This window comes from Misgurnus anguillicaudatus, unplaced genomic scaffold, assembly GCF_027580225.2.
Source record: "Misgurnus anguillicaudatus unplaced genomic scaffold, ASM2758022v2 HiC_scaffold_31, whole genome shotgun sequence".
Taxonomy (NCBI): Eukaryota; Metazoa; Chordata; class Actinopteri; order Cypriniformes; family Cobitidae; genus Misgurnus; species Misgurnus anguillicaudatus.
The window spans coordinates 5,067,435-5,092,814 of record NW_027395281.1 but is presented as its reverse complement, the minus strand read 5'-3'; the positions used below and the strand labels follow the sequence as shown (position 1 = coordinate 5,092,814).

The window sequence follows — 25,380 nt, the reverse complement described above, 5'->3', positions numbered from 1 at the left end:
AACGCATAGAGAAGCTACAGTAGCCGCCACAGGACAAACACGTCATCGCCTGAGACAACGTAGAGATAAAATGCGAACATTTTGTCTGTTTAGGGCTACATGACGGCTACTTTCATGTAAGGAAACCCACGGTGTATGTAGATAAAAATGTCTCATTCTAAGATAATAAAAACAATACAGTTCATCATGTAAGGTCTTTATACATCACTGATAATATAGTTATTTAGATTAAATTGCATTTCTGTCAAGAGATCCTTTACACAATGCAACTTTAAATAATGGCTCATCCTTCTCCCTTGTAATTGTCAGCCTTTTAGTGACTTAACTGCAATAGCGCAGATGTTAATTCTTTACCATGGCATAAAATAATGTGATCAAATGTACAGGTAGAAAAACATTAATTCATTACCTCATCCATGAACATGATTAATGAATTCAATACGTATCAGAATGATGAAAACATCTATCATTCCACTCTACTTCATAACGTCAAGCTTTACCTTTGTTATTGTTTTAAAAGTGCGACCTCTAGTGGTGTAAATACTACATATTGTGGCTTTAATCTAGAAATAAGCTTGTATTTGTTTTTTGAATAAAATATTTGACTCATTTAACAGATGTGGTAGATCTGTAAATTATAAGGAATATTTAAAGGCATAGCTCACCAAAAAAAAAAAAAAAACAACTGCTGTCATGATGTACTCACCTGTTGTTCAAAACCTTTATGAGTTTCTTTATTCTGTTGAACACAAAAGAAAATATTTTGATGAATGATGGTAAGCACACAGTTGATGGTACCCATTGACTTCCATAGGATTTTTTTTTAATATCTGATGTGTTGATATAAACTCTTGCCCGTCACAAACAATTTTCTGACCTTATGATGTGATCTCTTTCCTTATATTGACTTTCAACAAGAAGAAAGAGTCAAAAATATCAGGGGTCCACAGAGAAGAGTCACTGTATTGTATTAGAAAGCTTTACAGTCATAAAAGCACTTCAGGATAAATACAATAACATAAGATTTAATATTCAGTTAAAGATAAACAATAAAACAAACATAAACATGACCTCATTGCACATCTGGCTAACACACTTCCCTTTCTAAAAATAAAAACTGTAGGAGATGTGGGATTATATTACACAAACACACACACACAGGTTATGGTCCCTGTTGTTGGACTCCGTAAAGCGTAGTGTCATTTGAAGAACTGTATTCGTGAAGAGACGACTCACTGTAGAAGCTCTTCCCAAGAAATGGGTTTGGAAAAGACCTCACGCTCCAGCCAGAGGTCATAGTTCATCTGGAAGTCTTCTGGTAAGTCAATACGTTGTCCCAGGACACTCTGGAGGCAGTTGTCCACCGGGAGGAATTCCGGGTTACATTGGTTCTTGTCGTAGCGCCGGCTGTTGAAACGCTCGATGTTGGCACGCAGGGCGCATTCTTCAGCCTGGAAGTCCCACGGGCGGGCGTCCAGGTCTGCTATCAGAGACACATGCCGTGGACGATTAATTTTAACCACACACACAAACACTCAAAAGCATTGCGCAATGACCTGCTGGTTCACATGTATTTGATATCTTAGCGGGTGTGCACACCAAAGCATTTAAACGCAGCTGAAAACGGCAGTCAGGCGGTGACTGTAGGCGCTTGCCAGCTTTTTAGCTAAGCGCTTCAGTTGCTATGATACTTCTGTTTATCAGTCGTTGAGCGATGTGCCGGTTGGTTGTTGTGATATTTGTCCCACCCCAGATTTGAGAAGTGACATTGACACACTGAACTTTTCACCCAAAGTTAAATATTTTTCAACTCTTGTGCTTTCAAAGCGTGAACATATACGCTGGTGTGCATGCTAGCTTATTTTCGTTTCCTCACCGTTTCCGTAAGCCCAGTCGTCATTTAGGCGATGACGCACTTTCTGGTATATCGCAGACATGGTCTTCATGTTGCTCTTCCTCCACTGCCGTCCCAGATACTTTGTTTGAACTTTGAGCAGTTTGAGCACATAGAGCTGCATCATGGCCTGCTTGACCTTCAGCGCCCTCTTCAGGATGGGAGCAGATTTAAAAACCACCAACATCTAGAAACGGACGAGAGCAAAATTTCTGTTTTTAAAGAATAGTGTGCAGTGTAAATGGAAACCTTTGCTTTGATGTGTGTGTGTGTGTGTGTGTGTGTGTGGTATCCTACCATGGTCCTGGAGTGTTTCCATTTGGTGAGTTTATTGAGGATGCGCAGCAGATTGATGCAGGAGAATAAGTTCCTCCAGCAGAACTGATTATTATCACCAGCTTCCTGTTAACAAAACACACATCGCATTAAAAGATGCCCAGAGGATCTTCAGTCTTTTATGTGTTTGTGTGTGTGTTATTTCTCACCAGACTCTCAGCTGTGAGTTCTGGAAGCTCATGCACGACACAATGTGGGAAATCCAAAACCGAGATGCTGTCAGGAAACGTCGCATTAGTATCCAAAATGCATTGCATACGATATGAAAGGCTGACTGAAGAAGACTCACCTGTTTTTCGCGGTGATGTAGGACATGATGTTCTGGTTGAAAAACTTCAGGATGAGTGGAATACAGTTGGCAAACACCAGGTGCTGAGCCATGTACTCAAACTACATTAACATGCTCACGTTAGGATGGTCATTACACGATAATAATTTATTAAATTTATCATATAAATGCGCGTGTGTGTACCTGATAGACGTGATTGAGTTTGAAGTGTTTCAGCAGCAGCAGGAGTATAGCTGAAATGGCTTTTACGATGATTTCTTTATGTCGATTTACATCTACACCCAACTTCATACTTTGAAGAACTGTGGTACTGGAGAAATACCAGAGACATCACAGTCAACAAGATCTTTTTAAAGTAAGTGATGATGGAGCTTACTGTAACCATGGCAACATAGCTAAAGTGATGGGGAAGGGACCAAACACTGACACAGATTTATATTGTTAATACTCCAGCTGACTGATTTAACATCCATGACTATTCCAGTTAATTTGATAAAACGTATGAGGTTTGCGAGTCTTACGGCATTTCTTCAGGTAGCACGTCTGCCAGTATGTTGATGGAGTCGGTCTTTGCTTTAGACGTGGGAGCAGCAGCCAACAGGATCTTGAGGAGAGCGATCTGAAATGCACACAGCTGTCAGTATAAAACCTACTCATACTGTGTGTGCACAGCGAGTCTGAAAACCTCTCACCATATACTGTGGTAAGCTGGGTAAAATACCCTGGTACAAGAGCTCTGTGGCGCACAACTCCAACTCCTCTTCACCCTGAACACAAACACGGAGGATGTAGTAATACCATCACGTTTAATGAGACTCTGTAGCTCTATCAGTGATTGGTCACTTACTCCAGACAGAGGTGTCTTCTGAAATTCTTCTTCTTTAGCGATCTGAACCTCAGCGATGGACACATACTTGTGCTGAAACACAACACGGTTTTACCATGGTTAATGACTGAATAAGACTGAAAGTTAGGTAAAAAGATTATGTTGCAGTGGAAGGGGTGGAGTTATGTGAAAAGACTGAAGTTGCAGTGAAAGAGGTGGAGTTAGGTTAAATGATTACAATGTTGCAGTAAAAGGTGCGGAGTTATTTTAAATAATAACAATGTTGCAGTAAAAGTGGAGTTAAACAATCATGATAGTGGAGTTATGTTAAACGATCATGATGTTTCAGTGGAAGGGGTGGAGTAATTTTAAACGATCACAATGTTGCAGTAAAATGGGCGGAGTTATTTAAAACAATTACAATGTTGCAATAAAAGTGGCGGAGTTAAACAATCATGATAGTGGAGTTATGTTAAACGATCATGATGTTGCAGTGGAAGGGGTGGAGTAATTTTAAACAATCACAATGTTGCAATAAAAAGGGCGGAGTTATTTAAAACAATTACAATATTGCAGTAAAAGTGGCGGAGTTAAACAATCATGATAGTGGAGTTATGTTAAAAATCATGATGTTGCAGTGGAAGGGTTGGAGTAATTTTAAACAATCACAATGTTGCAGTAAAAGTGGCAGTAAAAGTGGCGGAGTTAAAAATCATGATAGTGGAGTTATGTTAAATGATCATGATGTTGCAGTGGAAGGGGTGGAGTAATTTTAAACAATCACAATGTTGCAGTAAAAAGGGCGGAGTTATTTAAAACAATTACAATGTTGCAGTAAAAGGGGCGGAGTTAAACAATCATGATAGTGGAGTTATGTTAAACACCATGATGTTGCAGTGGAAGGGGTGGAGTTAGGTTAAATGATCACAATGTTGCAGTAAAAGTGGCGGAGTTAAACAATCATGATAGTGGAGTTATGTTAAATGATCATGATGTTGCAGTGGAAGGGGTGGAGTAATTTTAAACAATCACAATGTTGCAGTAAAACGGGCGGAGTTATTTAAAACAATTACAATGTTGCAGTAAAAGTGGCGGAGTTAAGCAATCATGATAGTGGAGTTATGTTAAATGATCATGATGTTGCAGTGGAAGGGGTGGAGTAATTTTAAACGATCATGATGTTGCAGTAAAAGGTGCAGAGTTATTTTAAACGATCACAATGTTGCAGTAAAAGGGGCGGAGTTAAACAATCATGATAGTGGAGTTATGTTAAACGATCATGATGTTGCAGTGGAAGGGTTGGAGTAATTTTAAACAATCACAATGTTGCAGTAAAAGGGGCGGAGTTATTTAAAACAATTACAATGTTGCAGTAAAAGGGGCGGAGTTAAACAACCATGATAGTGGAGTTATGTTAAACAATCATGATGTTGCAGGAGAAGGGGTGGAGTTATTTTAAACGATCACGATGTTGCAGTAAAAGGGGCGGAGTTAAAAATCATGATAGTGGAGTTATGTTAAACGATCATGATGTTGCAGTGGAAGGGGTGGAGTAATTTTAAACGATCACAATGTTGCAATAAAACGGGTGGAGTTATTTTAAACCATCACAATGTTGCAGTAAAAGGGGCAGAGTTAAACAACCATGATAGTGGAGTTATGTTAAACGATCATGATGTTGCAGTGGAAGGGTTGGAGTAATTTTAAACAATCACAATGTTGCAGTAAAAAGGGCGGAGTTATTTAAAACAATTACAATGTTGCAGTAAAAGGGGCGTAGTTAAACAATCATGATAGTGGAGTTATGTTAAACAATCATGATGTTGCAGGGGAAGGGGTGGAGTTATTTTAAACGATCACGATGTTGCAGTAAAAGGGGCGGAGTTAAAAATCATGATAGTGGAGTTATGTTAAACGATCATGATGTTGCAGTGGAAGGGGTGGAGTTAGGTTAAATGATCACAATGTTGCAGTAAAAGTGGCGGCATTAAACAATCATGATAGTGGAGTTATGTTAAACGATCATGATGTTGCAGTGGAAGGGGTGGAGTAATTTTAAAAGATCACAATGTTGCAGTAAATCGGGCAGAGTTATTTAAAACAATTACAATGTTGCAGTAAAAGGGGCGGAGTTAAAAAATCATGATAGTGGAGTTATGTTAAACGATCATGATGTTGCAGTGGAAGGGGTGGAGTTAAACAATCATGATGTTGGAGGGAAAGGGGTGAGTTATGTTGAATGATCATGAAGTTGGTTAATCACCTGTTTGAGCGTTTTGATGCTTTCATGGATCGGTCTGGGCAAACCAACCACCGTATCTGTGTCACTACAACACAAACAAACAAGAAAAGAAATGAATCACGGTCACTCACAGAAATCAAACTGCCTCAGTGTGTGAAAACTCTCACCTTCCCAAAGTGTAACCGATGAATTTACTCCTACTGGACTCCAGGAAGTTCTCGATATCCTTTTCCCTGGGACAAAAAAATAAAACAAGAACGTGATCTCACCGAACCACAAGAAACAAGTTCAAGTGATGGAGTGATGATATCTACCTGACTTTAGGAGCCCAGGGGAGACCCTTGGGAAAACAGACCCTCTCAGTGGGCGGATGAGGGATGGGCGGGGGCATGACCTCATCACGCTCCAGCGGAAATGGCTCCGACTCCATAGAGTTGTCGTTATCATCATTCTCGTCTTCCTCCTCGCGAGAGTCGTCTGCCTTATATGGGTCTTTCTCATTAAATGCATCCAGATTGTCTTGCTTTATGAGAGCCTGCAGAGATGAACAGAGACTTTAAAACGGCTCATGATTATCTTCTATCCAGAGTTTGGTAAAAACATTTAAAGACCTTGTGTTCTCTCCTGGCACGTCTCTGCTGTTGTTCGATGAGATCGGAGGCAGATGCCGGTGGAGATGCCGCTCTCATACTCCTTACCACACGGATGGTGTCCTCCGGCAGGGGCGGCAAACCCAGCGCTGCACGTTTACCTATCTTACTGCTCTGCAACTGCTCGAATCCTCCAAGAGTAAACTAAACACCAGAAAATGCTGAATTAAAGAAGACAGGGCTATTTGCCTGTTAACATTGTGCATAACATTATTCTTACCAGGATGGTCTTCCAGAGGAGCAGCAGAACTTTTTTCATTGGGAAATGAGGGGCATGACCGCTGCAGAACTTGGTCACCATCCCAAAAAGCATGACTGAGACGGGCTCATGATTATAAAGAGGAGAACCTGTGATCATCAGAAACACAAATCACTAAACAAGACCATAGAGTGGACATATTTCTACTCTTCAGTTTTATCAGATGCTGCTGGATGAAAATCTTTAAATGATCCCTTTTAAGTTCATGTTGTTATCAGCTGAGATCTCACAAAAACAAACCGAGTTCAGATTTGAAGGTTTCTCTGATGGTTCTCCACTCTGGAGTGTCTGTAGGTTCTTCACGCTGGATGGTTTCCACCACGAGGTACATGATGTTCAACAACACCCTAAAACACACACACACATTAGGTTAGTTAGACATGTTTTGGTTTGACTTAGCTATATGTTCACACGCGTTTGCTTCTGTACCTGAGGTCAGTGCTGTCGGCCAGAGAGATTGCAGGTTTCCTGACGGCGCTGCTACATGCGGCACTGTTACTGAAACACATTAAACGTCCATTTACAACCCTTCTGTTATTTCACTGATATCTATTATTAATGATTGTTGGCATGCGGTGTATCTCACTCGATTTCCATATTGAGCAGCTCCACCAGAGCGGTGAAAGCTCCAACATCCAACAGTAGAAAGATGTTATATCTCATCCAGTGCTGGACCTCCATCTCGGAGCTACACTCACCAAACGTCCCTGAAACATCACACAGCATCCATCACATCTTATGAACAATTACAGTAAAATCACACGGTGATGTGAACAAATATAAGCAAGAAAGACGTTTTCTAGAAGACCTTGTGCCATATACAGAAGAGCTCTGGCGACTTTTAAACGTCGCTCTCTGCCGATGACGTCCAGGCCGTCTAGGAGACGCATGGCATGAGCTCTGTGCTGAACCGAATCCAGCTCGGTCCATTTCTTTTCGGGCACTGTCGAAACAAAGCATGACATTGCAGGATTAAAATAGTGATAGACTGATATATTCCAGAGGCTGCTATATCGGCTGCTATTTGGATTTTTTTATCGCCATCGACTGATGTTTGTAATGAAAAGCCAAAGTTCAACAGACAGTAAAATGACCAATCATTATTTACTTTTTAATGTGATGTTGTGTCACACACTGGTTCAACACGCTTATTTAAATAGTAACGTGAAATGTCAGATCCACTTTAATTATGTCTTGTAAATGTATTTTAAGTACTTTAAAAGGGTATATTTATAAATTTTATGCATAACTAACGTTTATATAGTTTCAACAATTTTCTGTTTGTCTCTTATTTACTGTAATTGGGTCAGTAACAAAAACGGTTTGGCGAAATGAGATATTCAAATATCTTTTTTACAAGCACGCATTAGGTTTATTTCAATGCACATAGTGCATTTATGTTGTTTTTATGCAATAAAATAATTACACTTGCACCATTTTTATGAAAGTTCAGACTGAATGGACCTGAAAATGTCAAAATACATTTTATTAGTTATTTCTAAATGTTAATTTTAATGCGTTTTTGTAATATTTGTTCTGACATATGCTGAAAACAGCTGTTTTTTAAATAATCTTTGACAAATGATGTAAAAATGTATGTAAAAAATCATATTACACTAAACTAGATGATTATATTTATAATCTCCATTTTTTATTAAATTTATTTATATTTTCATTTAAAAAAATACTAGTTACACCAATTGACACAAACCGGTTACACCACATTGACATTTTTGCAATTATCCCCCAAATATTTTTTTCAAAATTAAATCAAACCAGAAATTTTAGACTTGGTCCTCAAAAAAGAGAATGTATGCAAGTAATCTGCAAATTTATATTGAAATTTTAACCCTTTGACATTTAATTTAACCACACGGACATAAAATAATTAATAGTCAATATTTAGCAGACGTACAAATTAAACAAACAATTAAATCAACAAAAGAGCTTCAAAGTTGATGTGGATGAGAATAGTGAGAGATGGAGATTAATGCTTTCTTTTCCAAATAAGAATGTAAAACATATATGTTGGTTATAAAATTGTTTTTAATATATTTTTAAAACTTTAAAGGGGACACATCATGAAAATCTGACTTTTTTCATGTTTTAGTGCTATAATTGGATCTCCAGTGCTTCTATCAACCTAGAAAATGTGAAACTTAGTTTTGGTAAAACATCCTCTGAAAGCATGTGAAAAAATAGCTCAGTAAAATTTGACTCCCAGAAGGGGACAAACCACCATTATGTCTATCTGTGTTTGCATTTCATCAAGTCATTTGCATATAAAATGACACAAACAACATAAAAAACTGCACATTTTTGCTCACACCTACAAAGTGTTAATTTTAACATCTTATAATAAATTATCTGTATGATAAAACTTAACATATGTACTCAGGGGACACCAAAAATAAAACATCAACATACCTATCACACAGTTCTTCAATATCGTGCAAGCGCTACATTCCAGTTAATGAAAATTCAGTTCAGTTAATAATGAAAATATATAAAAAAATAGATCTGCGCTTACTGTGAGTGTGAAAATCTTCTTCAAAGCATTTCCTGTTGAGAAGAAACTCTGGGCCTTCTGTGTAACTGTACAGCTCTATGAGACACAAACAATGAGTTTATATTAGTATTGAGTTTATGATCATATCATCTCATGAAAGTTCAGTCCGGCTCTTAAGTGTACCTGAGAGTTCAGAGGTCCATTTATCAGCATCTGAATATTCAAACTCCAGATCAGGAGCTTCTGATAAACCCTAAAACAAATCACAAATATGAGTAAAAATAGGTTTATACCTGACAGTAATGTAATCTAATACTCAATGGTTATCATGCAGCTCAGTTATGGGTAAATGTTATCAGTAAATATAGTTTAAGTTAATTCAAACATCAGTGATATTCACATCTTTCTGTAACAGTTATCTCTGTCACTGTACGCCTTTAGCATCAGCTTTATCTTTAGTCAGTAACATTGATCACTTAAGCAGACATCGTAAATATCGTTTATATTATAAATGATTGTCTAACTGTGTTTATAATGAAGTAACGTTATATTATTTTAGTGCCGTTGTGATGTTGTTGATGTTTACGCTAACAGCCGCTGAAACGCTTTAAAACTATAAACACGCGACATGAACTGATATAAACACACAGGTTTGAGTCTCACCTCTGAGTCTTTCCTCTGGTTTCTAGTAAATTCTCCTCTCATTTTATTTGGCAGCATTTGGTTCGGTTTCTGTTGCTTGTTATTAGCACTTAAACCGACACCGTCCATCTCCACTTCCGGCTCACAGTCTCACTTCTCGCGATACTCGAACATCACGCTATCACCGCCCTGCAGGCGCGCGCAAAGGCCTGTGGAGTGAGCGGCCTGTAACGTGATTTTCAACATGTTTTTACAGGCTGATGCTACATTAATAATTGATTTTATCTTGTGTACACACCAATTTATTATTTATGAAACACTTCGATGTAATTTTATATTATACTTAAAATAATATATTATATTTGTTGCAATACCTCAATTTGGCAACAGGTTTAGGCAAATTACAGACAAGGAAAATACATGTAAGAAACATAAAATATACATCTATAACAAAAAAATATTTAATTCAATTTTATTTATATTGTTCTCAAGTGTTTCATTGTTACAAAGCAGCTTTACATTAATAAAAACCAGAGAAAGCAAATTATAGCGGCTAAAATTAAGTACTAGTGTGAGCATAGTAATAGTGTAACTTTTTTAAGAACAAAGCTCTAAGTTAAGCCAATGTGTGTAGAAAAACCCTGTGGGAAAAAAGTCCTTGGGAGAATAGAGAGAGAGAGAGAGAGAGAGAGAGAGAGAGAGAGAGAGAGAGAGAGAGAGAGAGAGAGAGCTGATCCTATAAAAGAAATACTATAAAATTTTATAAGAATTAAAATTTAAAAAATTATTTAAAAAAAAATAATGGAAGGGGTTGGTTGTTGCCGGGCAGATATAGCTGATAAAATAAATACTATATATAAAAATATAAAAATTGATAGGAATTAAAATAATTGGTTGTTGCTGGGCAGACTTAGGTGATCCAGTAGCAAAAAAATACTATATATTAAATATTCTTTAAATAATTTTAATTCCCATGCTGGTCCATACTGGTTTGGTGCTGGTTTAGTTGGTGGTCATTAGCATACCAGCATCAGTATCCCATGCTGGTCATACCAGCAAGACCAAAATATGTGGTGTTTAGGTGCTGGTATGCAGGTTACCATCAGCTAAACCAGCACCAAACCAGTATGGACCAGCATCTGAATAATGCTAGTCTATGCTGTTTTTCAGCAGGGTTGCTGTAAGGGTTTTGTCTTGTGTTTTGTTTTATGTTTGGTACTTTGATTTTGATATCCTGTTCTGTTCAGGTCTTTTATTTTGAAATCACGCCATGTCACACTTCACTATTCACTTCCTGTTTGTTTTGTATAAAGCCCCTTCCCACTGGTCATGTCCCCGCAAAGTATTGTTAGCCTGTCTGCATTACCAAGCGTTCATCATGTTATCCTGTGTCCTGTTCGATTTATCTGTTCCTGTTTTGACCTGTTGCCTGTTTATTTGGATTCTGATTGTTTGCTGCCTGCCTCGACTATTTTGTGGATTACGTTTTGGATTACCCTGACTGGATTTGTTTGTTTTCCCTTCGGGGATTTTACCTCTTTTGCATAAGGATTCTTCTTAAGCAGCCACCGTTACAGCTGCAAAGAAATAAAATGTAATAAAAAAGAAATGCTTTTCATCCAATAAAGTTAAAAGCTTTGTAGTGAATCAGTGGGTAAAAATATTATTTAAAACACTATTAAACTACCCCACTGAAATATGCTATGTTTAAGCTCAACTGTAATTAACTACAAAAGTTATCTAGGTTTTACCTAATTTAGCAGAATTAATAACAACAATTAATTTTAGACATTAATAATTGGACATTATCTCTAAGAAATTTTACTTCCCGTGGCCTTCAGAAAATAAACTTCTTATTTACATACAGTACCAGGACCAGCAGTTTAAGTGGCATTAATTTGTGAGCATTGAACACAGAAGCAATCACTAGTGAATAAAACTGTTTATTGACTATGCTGCGAAATACACACAACAACTAACTTAATAATCAAACATACAATAAACTTGACATAAAAGAGAAGAAAAGCACGGAAAGTAAAAGAAAGGAAGTATCGGCTTAACTTCTGCACACACCTTTTAATCATCTAAAATGTTCCTAAATTAATAAGGGGCCATAACCTAAGCATCAACGAATGAATGAACAGATACTTGCATTGGCTTTTGTGAGCAGTGTACGTTGTAGAATCTTGCGCAGATTGGTCAGCGGAGATTGCCAAAGTAAAACTACCAGAAGACTCAAGGGACGCATGCAACGAGTCTCAGGAGATCGGTTAGGTAGAGATGAACTGAGCAAAGGGCAGTTTGAAAATGACCCTTGATAACTTTGGGCATGCCCCACCTATTGAAAGTGTGTCAGCCAATGTAGAGCTGTGCCGGTTGAGCGGGAAAGCGGCTTCGTCTTACGCGGCACCTAATTTGCATAGTAATATGTGTGTTTGAAGAATAGAGATCCTGATGGAGGGGAGTGTCAACACTTTATAATCAGCAAAAGTAGTCAGGAGAAGATAAACTCTTTGGGGAGTTTATTATCAGAGGAGCCTTGCCCCCCCCCCCCCATAAGGAGTGTTGGTATGAAACCCCCTATCCAAAAGCTGTTGCACATCTGGAGCCGGCTGCACCAACTGGACGTACAACCGGTGGAAAGACTAGTCTGGACATAAAATGCCCTTTACATCCTTTTTAGAATTTATACCTGTTGCACTATCTAGGCATAGCGCACCTCTGACACCAAGTTAAAGACAAAAAGTATAAAGTTTTGACTTGTTTCTATGACAAAAAGAATTTAAGTGATGAGACATTGAAGTGTCTAATGTACACTTGGCTGCCCCTGGTTTTCAGATTGTGCAACAGGAGTAAACAAAGGGCTTACAGCCAACTACTTTACGTCCAGCTGGCGCAACCGGCCCTAGATGGCTCATGGCCTGTGTTTGACATCGCTGCCAGACACTACAGTTTCTATTTGTGGGTTTGGGCTCCATGAGTAGAAAGATCAAGCTTCATAAAAACACACCATTTCATTTTTTTTGTCATGTGTGAAACATGCTCCAATGACACTAAAGATCTCGGTCACAGCTGAACGACTCTAAGGCCAAAACACTTAAAAATCACATAAGCATGTATGCACATGCACACTAAACACGCTTGATCAACTGACATCAAGTGATAAAGCCTTTTTTCCAGCTTATTATCCACTATATCAGGTTATATATGCATGTACATACTGTATGTGAATTTCATAAGCACTGTGTGCTGACATGAACCCTATCAGTGCATCTCCTGGCAGATGCGCAGTCGAGATTTATCCTCAGGAAACTATGTGACCCATTATGAACCTGACACCACAGACGAAAGTGCTGGAAGGAAAACAAAGAGGTCAATATAAAACAGAGAACTATTAATACTTAATTAATGTGTTGAATCAGCTGTTTGTATGCCCTTGTGTTTTGGTTTGGTATAAACTAGTCTAGTCTACTGTGTAAGAGTTCATGTTAGGCTGTAAACAGAAGAATGAACACAAGTTTCATTCAAGATCAAATAAATGTTTAAAATAGTCTTTATAATGTTTACTTTGACTTAGAGATACCCGTATATCTAAGAACCTTAACTAATTACACAAACAATATTTGTTAAAAACATAAGTTGATACACATTCAATTTTCTGAGTCACATGCAATGCTTGTGAATGTTTATAAAAGTTATTAAATATCTCCAATTATCATGGCTTGCATATTAAGAGTCATCAAGATGGAAATACATGATGCCCATAACAAATACAGATCTATAAATGGCAAAGTGTTGCAACACCTTTACAGTGAATTTACATGGCCATATAGAGCTGATACAATTTGCTGTGTACACAGAAGCATCTCTATAAAAGAAAGAAGTTTCCCACTTCAACAAGACCTCACACAGACCCATCCACGGTAAGATCATTTACTATACCTGTATTTGCTATAGGTTAGGTTATACCATAACATACTACACTATACTGAACAAAACTCAACTCAACTGTATTATGCTACAATACACCATACCATACTACATTATACCATACTATACTATATTATACAAAACCATAATACACCACACGAAACTACACTATACCATACTACACTATGCTAAGCTATACTATACTCAACTGTATTATTCTATAATATACTATGCTGTGCTATATTATACCATACACAACTATACTATATTATAACATACTATAAAATATTATACTATACTATACTATACTATACTGTACCATACAATACTATACTATACTATACTTTGCTATACTATACTATACTATACTATAATATACTATGCTGTGCTATACTATACCATGCACAACTATACTATACACAACTATACTATACTATACTATACTCTGCTATACTATGCTATGCTATACTATAATATAATATGCTGTTTGCTATACTATACTTTGCTATACTATACTATACTATACTATACTATACTATACTATACTATACTATACTATACTATATTATACTATACTACACTATACTATACTACACTATACTATACTATACTATACTATACTATACTATACTTTGCTATACTATACTATACTGGGCTATACTATACCATCATTCACTGTACTGAGCTATACTAGACACTATACTACATTGTACTTCGCTATAGTATACTAAAACAATTTTTCTGTATAAAAAGTAATGTGTAATTATAACAGATTTTTGACAACTATCTTCTATATGTTTAGTAAACAAGACCCTGAACATCATTTCTCTGAACTGAGGCTGTGAAAAAGGTAAAACAAAAGTTTCTGTTTGTATGATTTAAAGAATAAACATGCATGTAGAGTTCACCGGCACAACAGGGTCGGAAATAAGCAGAGCTGATCTTGAGTTCAGTACCACGGACATCGCAGCAGAAAATATGGGGTGTAATCTCAGCTAACAAAGCCATGGTATACTTTATAAAAAAAAAACGGTTTACAAGAAGTCTTGAAATGTCTGGTATTGTGTGACTTCTCCTAGTGACTCCTCTTTTATTTCCTTCAGCAAATAAAAAATAACTTTGTGAGAAATATGTTCCTCTGGCATTCCAAATAAACTGTTACATCTTTAAAAAAATCCTCTGCCTTGTATCACACGCTCTCTGTGATGCCTCTTTTTTTAGCAAAATTGCAGCCATTTCAAGCGCAAAGTAATTAAAGACATGTTTTTTTTTATTTAACACACCCGCAAACATATTAATAGCGATTAATAAATCACATTGCTTGAATCATTTAAGAAATCTCCCCCCAAAAATTTTGCGTCTGAAAAGGTAAACTCCTAAAAATGCATATGCAATAAGGTCAGTCCCAAAACAACTAGACTACACCTACACTGTAAAAAATCCAATTAATGAAATGTTGGAAGGGCAAAAATATATAAGTTAAACCAATTTTCTTGTTTGGGCTTAGTTGAGTAGACATATTATTTTAAGTCTAGATAAATCTGTGTTTAAATTATTAAGTGAATGGTTATTTTCAAATTCAGTCAACATTCAGAATGGCTATGTTGACTGAACTAATTAAGACAAATCTGGTCAATATGTGGACTTATGACAGCTATGTTTCCTGACAACAAAATGCTCATAATATTACTGTTATTTGGTAACAAAATGTAATTTTAAGAGTTGTTCAGGCGTGAATGTATGTGCTTTAAGTTTAAATATGCGGTCGGTTAATATAGATAGCGTCTATTTAAAAATGTGCTCGGACACTTTCGGACGGAGATGAGCTCCAGAAGAGCTCCAGAAAATCACAGACACTTAAGCGCTCACACCCCGCCCAGCGCAGCCTCGCCTCGGCAAGCCCGTCAGAAATCGACTGCTGGCTCTGATATCTCTGTGGCGTTTAAACATGCGATTTAATTCATTTTAATTTCTTATACTTAATAATAAAAGGTTTACCGGTATGTTTTAAATCATATTTTAGGATTGCACTTAAATGATATCGCTGTTGAATGATATTTCATATCTTTCACATTCGTTATAATCGGACTGCGTACTGCCTGCGAATTTGAACTTCAGAGCTGAAGGTGCGAGTGGAGAAATAGTCCCAATATCATAACAATCTTAAAACTTCTAAATATACCCGTGTGTGTACCCGTGTGCGTGCGTGTGTGCGCGCGCGCGTCCTCGCGCGTGTGCATGTATGTATGTATGTACGTGCGTCTGTGTATTTTGAATTTAAAATGTTTTAACTCGGAAGGATCTGGATCACAGGTCATTTCATCTGAGATCAATCCGCACGCAACAGCTGGAATCACTTACTGTTTCACACAAGAAAGGACACACAAGTCAGCCGTTTCCTCAAGTTCACGTCAGGTAAGTGTTTGTAATTAAATGTTAATTTTAGAATATATTAATTGGCAAAGACGCAAATACTCGACGTTTTTGTAATTATATTTTTGTAAAGATATATTAGAAGTGTGTTATGTTATGTGACCGAAGTAAAGTGGAGCTATTTTAGTTAAGATAAAAAGCCTGGATAGGGTTGGTTTACCGGAGTTTAGAACTCGGTCTTTATTATAATTGGGACATTTTTACAAACAAACCTTATATAATACAATACTGGCGTGCATTTTGAGACAAAACAATAGCACTCATATGTTAAGAGATGTCAGTAAGTTATTTTAGTCAGTGAAAAGCCCTGTCCGAGAAAACTGCCCAATAGTGTTTAATTAAGTGTGATGTCTGAGGAAAATTTGGCCTAACATTAACGTTATTTAGGGAATAAAGTCTTTCACCGTCAAGCTTTATTATATTAAACATGTATTTATGTATGTTTGTGTGTTTATATTCCTCAGAGGGATACATAGCGAGACAGTCTCCGCTTGGACTGGCTGAGGAAAGTCTCCTAAATGGCCCTGGAGATGTTCTGACTGACTTTGGAGGCTTTTTGGACTGTTTTATGCCCTCTATTTAAAGAAGACTTAATTCTGTATGTTCAGTCTGTATGATAAGTGAATAAAAAGCTTTTGTTTTTATGTGACTGAAGTTAATTATTTTGTTTACAACACCAGCATAAATTATTTGATAAATAATTTAAAAATGTTATTAAAAAAATCCCAAATAATAAATATTAATTGAAGTAACACATAAAACATTGAGTGAATACTTAAATTTTAATTGACAGAGTCTTTGCTGTAAGTTTTTAAAGATTCAACTGATTAAAACATTTTAGTTGAATGAACTATAAAGCTAATTGAGCCAACATACTTTTTTATATTTGAGTCAAATTTGGGCCAACTAAAAAACATCAATCCAGGAAACACTTTGGAGACAGAAATTGAGTGAACGTAAAATTTCTGTGGAACTAGTTACTAAAAAATAATTCATTGAGCCAATAATTTATTTTTTACAGTGTATACAGTGCTAATGATCCACTGCGCGTCTTTAGAAAATCCTGACAGTCTTTATTTAACGCCAAAATGACTGGCCCAAAATTTGTGTTATTTAATCGTTTTAATGACTTTCATTTTGAAATGTGGAAAATAATCATGGTAAAGAATTAGAATTTGTGTTTCTGGCAAACAATGTAAGTTTTGCACAAAATTCAAAGAAAAGAATCAAGAAGTACAAATACTGATTTTTTATTTCTATTATACTTCAGAAGTCGTCATCATGGGAGACGGTGAGATGGAGTGTTTTGGCCCGGCGGCCATTTACCTCCGCAAACCAGAGAGAGAGAGGATCGAGGCCCAGAACAGCCCGTTTGATGCCAAAACAGCCTTCTTTGTATCTGATCCAGATGAGATGTTCCTGAAGGGTACTCTTGTTAGTAGAGAGGGTGGCAAAGCTACTGTCAAAACTCATTGTGGGAAGGTACGTTTATTTAATCTTTTACTGTTATTAATATCTCGAGTCATGTCTAACTCATCCTAATGCTGTTGTTTATTTTCAGACTCTGACTGTCAAGGAAGATCAAATCTTTCCCATGAATCCACCCAAGTTTGACAAAATTGAGGACATGGTCATGATGACCCACCTCAATGAAGCCACTGTGCTGTATAATCTCAAAGAGCGTTACGCAGCATGGATGATCTATGTAAGTCTAACAACATCACTTTTAATACCTGCGATGAGGTTGATGTTGAACACACGTCTCTGTTTCAGACCTACTCTGGTTTGTTCTGCGCCACCGTCAATCCATACAAATGGCTGCCGGTGTACGATTCAATTGTTGTGGCCGGTTACAGGGGCAAGAAAAGAGTTGAAGCCCCTCCCCACATCTTCTCCATTTCTGACAACGCCTACCAGTTCATGCTCACTGGTCAGACACTCTTTAAAAAGTTTTTAAACAAATAACTAAACGTGTTTTTGAAGTGAACACAAAACTAAACGTAACCATTTTTAACGTTCTAGTCTGTGTACGATTTCTCAATGCACATTAATTCTAAATATAACATGTTGTAACGTGTAAAATCTCATCTTAATAAAATAACATGCTCTGCTACTTAACAACTTTAAACACATTTTCTCAGATCGTGATAACCAGTCTATCCTAATTACGTGAGTTAAGATCTTTTCTAATATTTATTTAAAATACATGACAACAATTTCTATTCATTTCTAATATTGTATTTCTAATGTAAAGTGTCTTACATTTACGTTTTCACACTACAGCGGAGAATCCGGCGCAGGAAAGACGGTCAACACCAAACGTGTCATCCAGTACTTCGCGACAATCGCTGTGGCTGGACCAAAGAAAGCAGAACCTGTCCCAGGAAAAATGCAGGTTAGCAGACACACAATACTGTAGAAATAAACAAACTTTAGTGACACAACTCTTGTAAAGACTACTTGTATTCATCACAGGGATCGCTGGAGGATCAAATCATCGCAGCCAACCCCCTGCTGGAGGCTTATGGTAATGCCAAGACTGTGAGGAACGACAACTCGTCTCGTTTTGTAAGTTAAAGTCTGTTGAAATGCATTATCATTTGTGTTATACCTTTCTAAGATGGCAGACATTCAAAGGTGTCCCTAAATAATGTTTTAGGGTAAATTCATCAGGATTCACTTTGGAACAACTGGGAAACTGGCGTCAGCTGATATTGAAACTTGTGAGTAGCACCATTTTAAAACCATGTTTTATTGTTAAATAAGCATGAATATTAGTCATCTGAAGTCAATGTTCTCCTGTAAAGATCTGCTGGAAAAGTCAAGAGTAACATTCCAGCTGTCTGCTGAGAGGAGCTACCACATCTTCTACCAGCTCATGACTGGACACAAACCAGAACTGCTCGGTGAACACACATTTCATGCACAAATTCATGCACACTCTTGCATAGATCAAATGTCTAAGAGCAGTGTTAATAAAGTGCACACGAATTCCTTACAGAGGCACTTCTGATCACCACCAATCCTTATGACTATCCAATGATCAGCATGGGTGAAATCACTGTCAAGAGTATTGACGATGTGGAAGAGTTCATTGCCACAGATGTACGTGGTAGACAACAACATTGTTATTATATATTTGCATGAGTAGAAATGATGCTAGTGCATAAGATAATGTATTTTAAAAACAACTTACTTGGCTCTCACAAACAAACAGACTGCTATCGACATTCTGGGCTTCACTGGTGAGGAGAAAGCAGCCATCTACAAGCTGACAGGTGCTGTGATGCATCATGGCAGCATGAAGTTCAAGCAGAAGCAGAGAGAGGAGCAGGCTGAACCTGATGGCACTGAGGGTGAGAGATGAACTATCTGAAGAGAGATGATAGTCGTATCACCGTACAAACATTCATTTACTGACCATTATCCCCAAAACTTTGCTTGTTTATAGAGGCTGATAAAATCTCATACCTCATGGGCCTGAACTCTGCAGACCTGCTGAAAGCTGTGTGCTACCCCAGAGTGAAGGTTGGAAATGAGTATGTGACCAAAGGTCAAACTGTACCACAGGTGATGATGAGTAACACAATCAATGTCTATTAGACAAAATCTAAAATCATCTAAGATCAATTTCATGACCTCTGTACACTCTTTCACAGGTGAATAACACAGTCAGCGCTCTGTGCAAGTCAGTTTATGAGAAAATGTTCTTGTGGATGGTCGTCCGTATCAATGAGATGTTGGACACAAAGCAGGCCAGACAGTTCTACATTGGGGTGCTGGACATCGCTGGGTTTGAGATCTTTGATGTGAGCATCAGTTACTAATATGTTTCTAAGAATCAAAAATGTAAAAACCTAAAAATATAAATGTAAAGATACAAGAGTGAGAATTTGTGTTGAAATGTCAGTACAACAGCTTGGAGCAGCTCTGCATCAACTTCACCAATGAGAAACTGCAACAGTTTTTCAATCATCACATGTTTGTGCTGGAGCAAGAGGAGTACAAGAAAGAAGGCATTGAATGGGCGTTCATTGACTTTGGAATGGACTTAGCTGCCTGCATTGAGCTTATTGAGAAGGTAAAAATGAAGACTTGACAAAACAATGTTTATATAATGTACTTGTGCTTAAGCTTGAGTATTTCTCCACCAGCCAATGGGCATCTTCTCCATCCTTGAAGAGGAGTGCATGTTCCCCAAAGCGACAGACACAAGCTTCAAAAACAAGCTGCACGATCAGCATCTCGGCAAATGCGCAGCTTTCCAGAAGCCCAAACCTGCCAAAGGCAAGGCAGAGGCTCACTTCTCTCTGGTGCACTATGCCGGCACTGTTGACTATAACATTACTGGCTGGTTGGAAAAGAACAAGGATCCACTGAATGACTCTGTTGTGCAACTCTATCAGAAGTCATCAGTCAAACTGCTGTCCCTCCTGTATGCTGTTAGTGCGGGCGAAGGTAAAAATGACAGAACAAGTGTTGACAATACAATAGTTATAAAATTAATTATAAAATTAAATATTCATTAACTTGTATCGCCTTCACACAAAACAGCTGAAGCTGCTGGAAAGAAAGCAGGCAAGAAGAAGGGTGGCTCCTTTCAGACCGTGTCTGCACTGTTTAGGGTAGGTTTGGCTCAATAGCAGGTAAAATGTTGTATTTCAAGTTAGATTACTGTCCAAGTCAACAAACAACAATATTGATTCTACAGGAGAACTTGGGCAAGCTGATGACAAACCTGAGGAGCACTCACCCTCACTTTGTGCGCTGTCTGATTCCCAACGAGTCCAAGACTCCAGGTAAAGACTCTTGAATCAAATGTGCAATGATTGTTTAAGTTCCTTTGGAAACTTATGGTCATCTCTGTTTTAGGTCTGATGGAGAACTTCCTGGTTATCCATCAGCTGAGGTGTAATGGTGTGCTGGAGGGAATCAGAATCTGCAGAAAGGGTTTTCCCAGCAGAATCCTCTACGGTGACTTCAAGCAAAGGTATTCTGTTTAAACCATCACAGTGTAACAATAATATTACTACAAATACAGTCAAGACCTATCATTAATGTTTCAAAACACTTGATTTCAGATACAAAGTATTGAATGCTAGTGTCATCCCTGAGGGACAGTTCATGGACAATAAAAAAGCTTCAGAGAAACTATTGGGCTCTATTGACGTCGACCACAACCAGTATAAGTTTGGACACACCAAAGTATGTGACAGAAGTTTATTTGATATCTTGAATCTAGAAATCTAGTATGCTAGGTGGACAGAGGCAACAGGTTTGTTATAAGTTAAAATAAATCCTGTGGTGGGATTGCAGGTGTTCTTCAAAGCTGGTCTGCTGGGTGCTCTTGAGGAGATGAGAGATGAGAAACTAGCAGCGCTGGTAACCATGACTCAGGCCCTTTGTCGTGGATATGTTATGAGGAAGGTGTTTGTTAAGATGATGGAGAGGAGGTACAATGCACTTACAAAACTGTCTGGGAAACAAATACATTTAAATGAAATAGTTTCAAAGATAGCATGGCTACTGATGCTAACTGATGATATTTTACACAGAGAATCCATTTTTACCATCCAATACAACATCCGCTCATTCGTGAATGTGAAACACTGGCCATGGATGAAGCTTTACTTCAAGATCAAACCTCTTCTGAAGACTGCAGAGACAGAGAAAGAAATGGCATCCATGAAGGAGAATTACGAGAAAATGAAGGAGGATCTATCCAAGGCACTAGCGAAAAAGAAGGAGCTTGAGGAGAAAATGGTGTCACTCATGCAGGAGAAAAATGATCTTCAGCTGCAAGTAGCATCTGTGAGTGTTGTAGTGCTTATATCCACATTTATAGATTTTAACAGGTTCAAGAAATAATCCTTGTCCCCATTGCAATATATAGGAAGCTGATAGTCTCAATGATGCTGAGGAGAGATGTGAAGGTCTTATCAAAAGCAAGATCCAGTTCGAGGCCAAACTCAAAGAGACAACCGAGAGACTGGAAGATGAGGAGGAGATCAATGCTGAACTGACTGCTAAGAAGAGGAAACTAGAAGACGAATGCTCTGAACTGAAGAAAGATATTGATGACCTGGAGCTCACCTTGGCCAAAGTAGAAAAGGAGAAACATGCAACAGAAAACAAGGTTCACATTTAATCACATCTTCTTAACACGGCTCATATATTTATACTTGAGAAGAAAAACACTAAACAATGCTTTGCATTTAGGTGAAAAATCTGACTGAGGAGATGACCTCTCAGGATGAGGCTATTGCCAAGCTAACCAAGGAGAAGAAAGCCCTCCAAGAGGCACACCAGCAAACCCTTGATGACCTTCAGGCAGAGGAAGACAAAGTCAACTCTCTGACTAAAGCAAAAACAAAACTTGAGCAGCAAGTGGATGATGTAAGATGTTTGACATGATAATTAGACCGTAAATAAAAGAAAGAAATTGATCTGAATGTGGGAGATTTTAATGTACTGTTTTTTGTAAAACAGCTCGAGGGTTCACTGGAGCAAGAGAAGAAACTCCGTATGGACCTCGAGAGAGCCAAGAGAAAGCTTGAGGGTGATCTGAAACTAGCCCAGGAATCACTAATGGACCTGGAGAATGACAAACAACAATCAGATGAAAAGATCAAAAAGTGAGTAGAAGAAAAAATTTGCAAATGTAAACAAATATACATTTTACAAAACCTTAATTTTCATGAAAAAGGAAGGACTTTGAGATAAGTCAACTGCTCAGCAAGATTGAAGATGAACAATCTTTAGAAGCACAGCTTCAGAAGAAGATCAAAGAACTTCAGGTAATGTCTTTCATATGTTAAACTAAAGTACATAACTGGGGAATTCACACTACCAGTATGACAAGCTAAGTGGATATTTTAAAATCAGGCCCGTATTGAGGAGCTGGAAGAGGAAATTGAGTCCGAGCGAGCTGCTCGTGCTAAGGTGGAGAAGCAGAGAGCTGATCTTTCCAGGGAACTTGAAGAGATCAGCGAGAGGCTTGAGGAAGCTGGTGGTGCCACTTCTGCCCAGATTGAGATGAACAAGAAGCGTGAAGCAGAATTCATGAAGTTGCGTCGTGATCTGGAAGAGTCCACCTTGCAGCATGAGGCTACAGCAGCTGCTCTCCGAAAGAAGCAGGCAGACACTGTGGCTGAGCTGGGAGAACAGATCGACAATCTTCAGCGTGTCAAGCAAAAGCTGGAGAAGGAAAAGAGTGAGTACAAGATGGAGATTGATGACTTATCAAGCAACATGGAGGCAGTGGCCAAATCAAAGGTAATCACAACTAGATGATTATTAAATTAAAATGTACAAAGAAACAAAACATGGGTAAAACAGCTTTTTACTTTCTTAGGGTAACTTAGAGAAGATGTGCCGTAGCCTTGAAGACCAATTGAGTGAAATCAAGTCCAAGAATGATGAAAATGTTCGCCAGCTCAATGACACGAGTGCCCAAAGAGCAAGACTTGCCACTGAAAATGGTTAGTGCACAACAAAATATTGTTCTAAATAAAACTGTTCCATAGAATTATTAACACAAAGCGGATTAACAGGTGAACTGGCTCGCCAGCTGGAGGAGAAAGAAGCTCTCGTTTCTCAGCTGACCAGAGGAAAACAGGCTTTCACTCAACAGATTGAAGAACTCAAGAGACATGTTGAAGAGGAACTTAAGGTAAATCACAACACATAGTGAAATGTATTTGCATTTAAAAAAACAAAGAGACCCAGACTTCTATTCTTCCAACGTATTTGATTTTAGGCCAAGAACGCCCTGGCCCATGCTGTTCAGTCTGCCCGCCATGACTGTGATCTGCTCAGAGAGCAGTATGAAGAGGAGCAAGAGGCAAAAGGTGAACTTCAGCGTGGAATGTCTAAGGCCAACAGTGAGGTGGCTCAGTGGAGAGCCAAATATGAGACTGATGCTATCCAGCGCACTGAGGAGCTTGAGGATGCCAAGTATAAAAATGCACAACATTTAAGTAAATTATTGAGCAATTCACATCTGATAGACCAAGACATAATTTCATACAATTTTCCTCAGGAAAAAGCTGGCCCAGCGTCTCCAGGATGCTGAAGAATCTGTTGAGGCTGTGAACTCCAAGTGTGCTTCTCTGGAAAAGACCAAGCAGAGATTGCTGGGTGAAGTCGAGGACCTCATGATTGATGTGGAGAGAGCAAACTCATTGGCTGCCAACTTGGACAAGAAACAAAGAAACTTTGATAAGGTAAGGAAAACATGACATTTAAAAATCTAAACTTCATGAAATTCATGAACTTTAATGATTACGTTTCTATTTTTGTCAGGTCCTGGCAGACTGGAAACAGAAGTATGAGGAAGGTCAGGCTGAGCTAGAAGGTGCTCAGAAAGAAGCTCGTTCCCTCAGCACTGAGCTCTTCAAGATGAAGAACTCTTATGAAGAAGCTCTTGATCACCTGGAGACTCTGAAGAGAGAGAACAAGAATTTGCAACGTAAATGGCACTTTTATTAACATACTCTTAATATAGAAGCATTGAAACTATAACTTTTATAACTATATTTTTTACCTTTAGAGGAGATTTCTGACCTCACTGAGCAGCTTGGAGAGACTGGAAAGAGCATTCATGAGTTAGAGAAAGCCAAGAAGACTGTGGAGATTGAGAAATCAGAGATCCAGACTGCTCTGGAAGAAGCTGAGGTAAAGCTACAGTAAAACAGCAAGAATCTAATACTCCACCTGTCTCACTCTTCTAGTATGTTAATTAAACCTCACTACTGTTTATCAGGGCACTCTGGAACATGAAGAAACCAAGATTGTTCGTATCCAGCTGGAGCTGACCCAGATCAAGAGTGAGATTGACAGAAAGCTTGCTGAGAAAGATGAGGAGATTGAGCAGATCAAGAGGAACAGCCAACGAGTGATTGATTCCATGCAAAGCACTTTGGACTCTGAGGTCAGGAGCAGAAACGATGCCCTAAGAGTCAAGAAGAAGATGGAGGGAGATCTCAATGAGATGGAAATCCAGCTGAGCCACGCAAACCGCCAGGCTGCTGAGGCCCAGAAACAGCTCAGGAATGTCCAAGGCCAGCTCAAGGTACAGTTCTTCCTGCAAAATGTCTTCAAATTTTTTTAGATGTCTGAATTAGAATGAAAGCATGAATATTGACACCCTATTCCTGCCACAGGATGCCCAACTGCACCTTGATGAAGCCGTAAGAGGACAGGAAGACATGAAGGAGCAGGCTGCCATGGTGGAGCGCAGGAATAACCTGATGCAAGCTGAGATTGAGGAGCTGAGAGTTGCACTGGAGCAAGCTGAGAGAGGCCGCAAAGTGGCCGAGCAGGAGCTTGTGGACGCCAGTGAGCGTGTGGGACTGCTGCACTCTCAGGT

The 25,380-nt window shown here is 38.3% G+C and overlaps 2 protein-coding genes across 3 annotated transcripts in view; one reads left to right on the top strand and one right to left on the bottom strand.

Annotated features, from left to right (window-relative positions):
* Positions 1-936: 936 nt before the first annotated feature.
* On the bottom strand, positions 937-9,956 carry LOC129453293 (striatin-interacting protein 1 homolog). Of its 2 annotated transcripts, none has more exons than XM_055217482.2 (21): positions 9,669-9,956; positions 9,189-9,258; positions 9,027-9,101; positions 7,305-7,439; positions 7,083-7,203; positions 6,926-6,994; positions 6,737-6,843; positions 6,458-6,585; positions 6,199-6,381; positions 5,902-6,122; positions 5,755-5,820; positions 5,609-5,672; positions 3,367-3,438; positions 3,212-3,286; positions 3,041-3,138; positions 2,703-2,829; positions 2,520-2,620; positions 2,380-2,446; positions 2,192-2,296; positions 1,877-2,081; positions 937-1,483 (listed from the first exon to the last, which is right to left on the bottom strand). In XM_055217482.2, the coding sequence occupies exons 1-21, from the start codon at positions 9,774-9,776 to the stop codon at positions 1,233-1,235; spliced, it is 2,448 nt and encodes an 815-aa protein (XP_055073457.2). In that variant the 5' UTR covers positions 9,777-9,956; the 3' UTR covers positions 937-1,232. The 2 variants fall into 2 exon arrangements, with proteins under 2 accessions (XP_055073457.2, XP_055073458.2); XM_055217483.2 differs by having other exon boundaries at positions 937-1,480; positions 9,669-9,940.
* A 4,423-nt stretch (positions 9,957-14,379) lies between these two features.
* Positions 14,380-25,380, top strand: part of LOC141362992 (myosin heavy chain, fast skeletal muscle-like) — a 12,762-nt gene continuing 1,761 nt past the window's right edge. The window contains exons 1-34 of the mRNA XM_073865390.1: positions 14,380-14,427; positions 17,281-17,492; positions 17,572-17,715; positions 17,784-17,940; positions 18,152-18,179; positions 18,294-18,405; positions 18,486-18,578; positions 18,670-18,733; positions 18,818-18,916; positions 19,012-19,115; positions 19,228-19,366; positions 19,462-19,580; positions 19,670-19,819; positions 19,921-20,091; positions 20,165-20,468; positions 20,565-20,635; positions 20,722-20,809; positions 20,883-21,000; positions 21,092-21,215; positions 21,327-21,463; positions 21,566-21,821; positions 21,904-22,146; positions 22,230-22,406; positions 22,500-22,645; positions 22,717-22,807; positions 22,896-23,285; positions 23,365-23,491; positions 23,564-23,682; positions 23,770-23,966; positions 24,052-24,235; positions 24,315-24,480; positions 24,562-24,686; positions 24,775-25,083; positions 25,175-25,378. Coding sequence (XP_073721491.1) covers positions 17,292-17,492; positions 17,572-17,715; positions 17,784-17,940; positions 18,152-18,179; positions 18,294-18,405; positions 18,486-18,578; positions 18,670-18,733; positions 18,818-18,916; positions 19,012-19,115; positions 19,228-19,366; positions 19,462-19,580; positions 19,670-19,819; positions 19,921-20,091; positions 20,165-20,468; positions 20,565-20,635; positions 20,722-20,809; positions 20,883-21,000; positions 21,092-21,215; positions 21,327-21,463; positions 21,566-21,821; positions 21,904-22,146; positions 22,230-22,406; positions 22,500-22,645; positions 22,717-22,807; positions 22,896-23,285; positions 23,365-23,491; positions 23,564-23,682; positions 23,770-23,966; positions 24,052-24,235; positions 24,315-24,480; positions 24,562-24,686; positions 24,775-25,083; positions 25,175-25,378 — 5,157 coding nt within the window. The 5' untranslated portion in view covers positions 14,380-14,427; positions 17,281-17,291. The remainder of the gene's footprint in view (positions 14,428-17,280; positions 17,493-17,571; positions 17,716-17,783; positions 17,941-18,151; positions 18,180-18,293; positions 18,406-18,485; positions 18,579-18,669; positions 18,734-18,817; positions 18,917-19,011; positions 19,116-19,227; positions 19,367-19,461; positions 19,581-19,669; positions 19,820-19,920; positions 20,092-20,164; positions 20,469-20,564; positions 20,636-20,721; positions 20,810-20,882; positions 21,001-21,091; positions 21,216-21,326; positions 21,464-21,565; positions 21,822-21,903; positions 22,147-22,229; positions 22,407-22,499; positions 22,646-22,716; positions 22,808-22,895; positions 23,286-23,364; positions 23,492-23,563; positions 23,683-23,769; positions 23,967-24,051; positions 24,236-24,314; positions 24,481-24,561; positions 24,687-24,774; positions 25,084-25,174; positions 25,379-25,380) is intronic.

Bases quoted from the DNA above. Each gene is read 5' to 3' on its own strand.
- LOC129453293 (XM_055217482.2), bottom strand. From the start codon at position 9,776: ATGGACGGTGTCGGTTTAAGTGCTAATAACAAGCAACAGAAACCGAAC. The intron at 5,673-5,754 runs GTGAGAGTTTTC...TTTGTGTTGTAG, and splicing joins ATCGGTTACACTTTGGGAAG to TGACACAGATACGGTGGTTG. The intron at 2,830-3,040 runs GTAAGACTCGCA...GTATTTCTCCAG, and splicing joins GTGCTACCTGAAGAAATGCC to TACCACAGTTCTTCAAAGTA.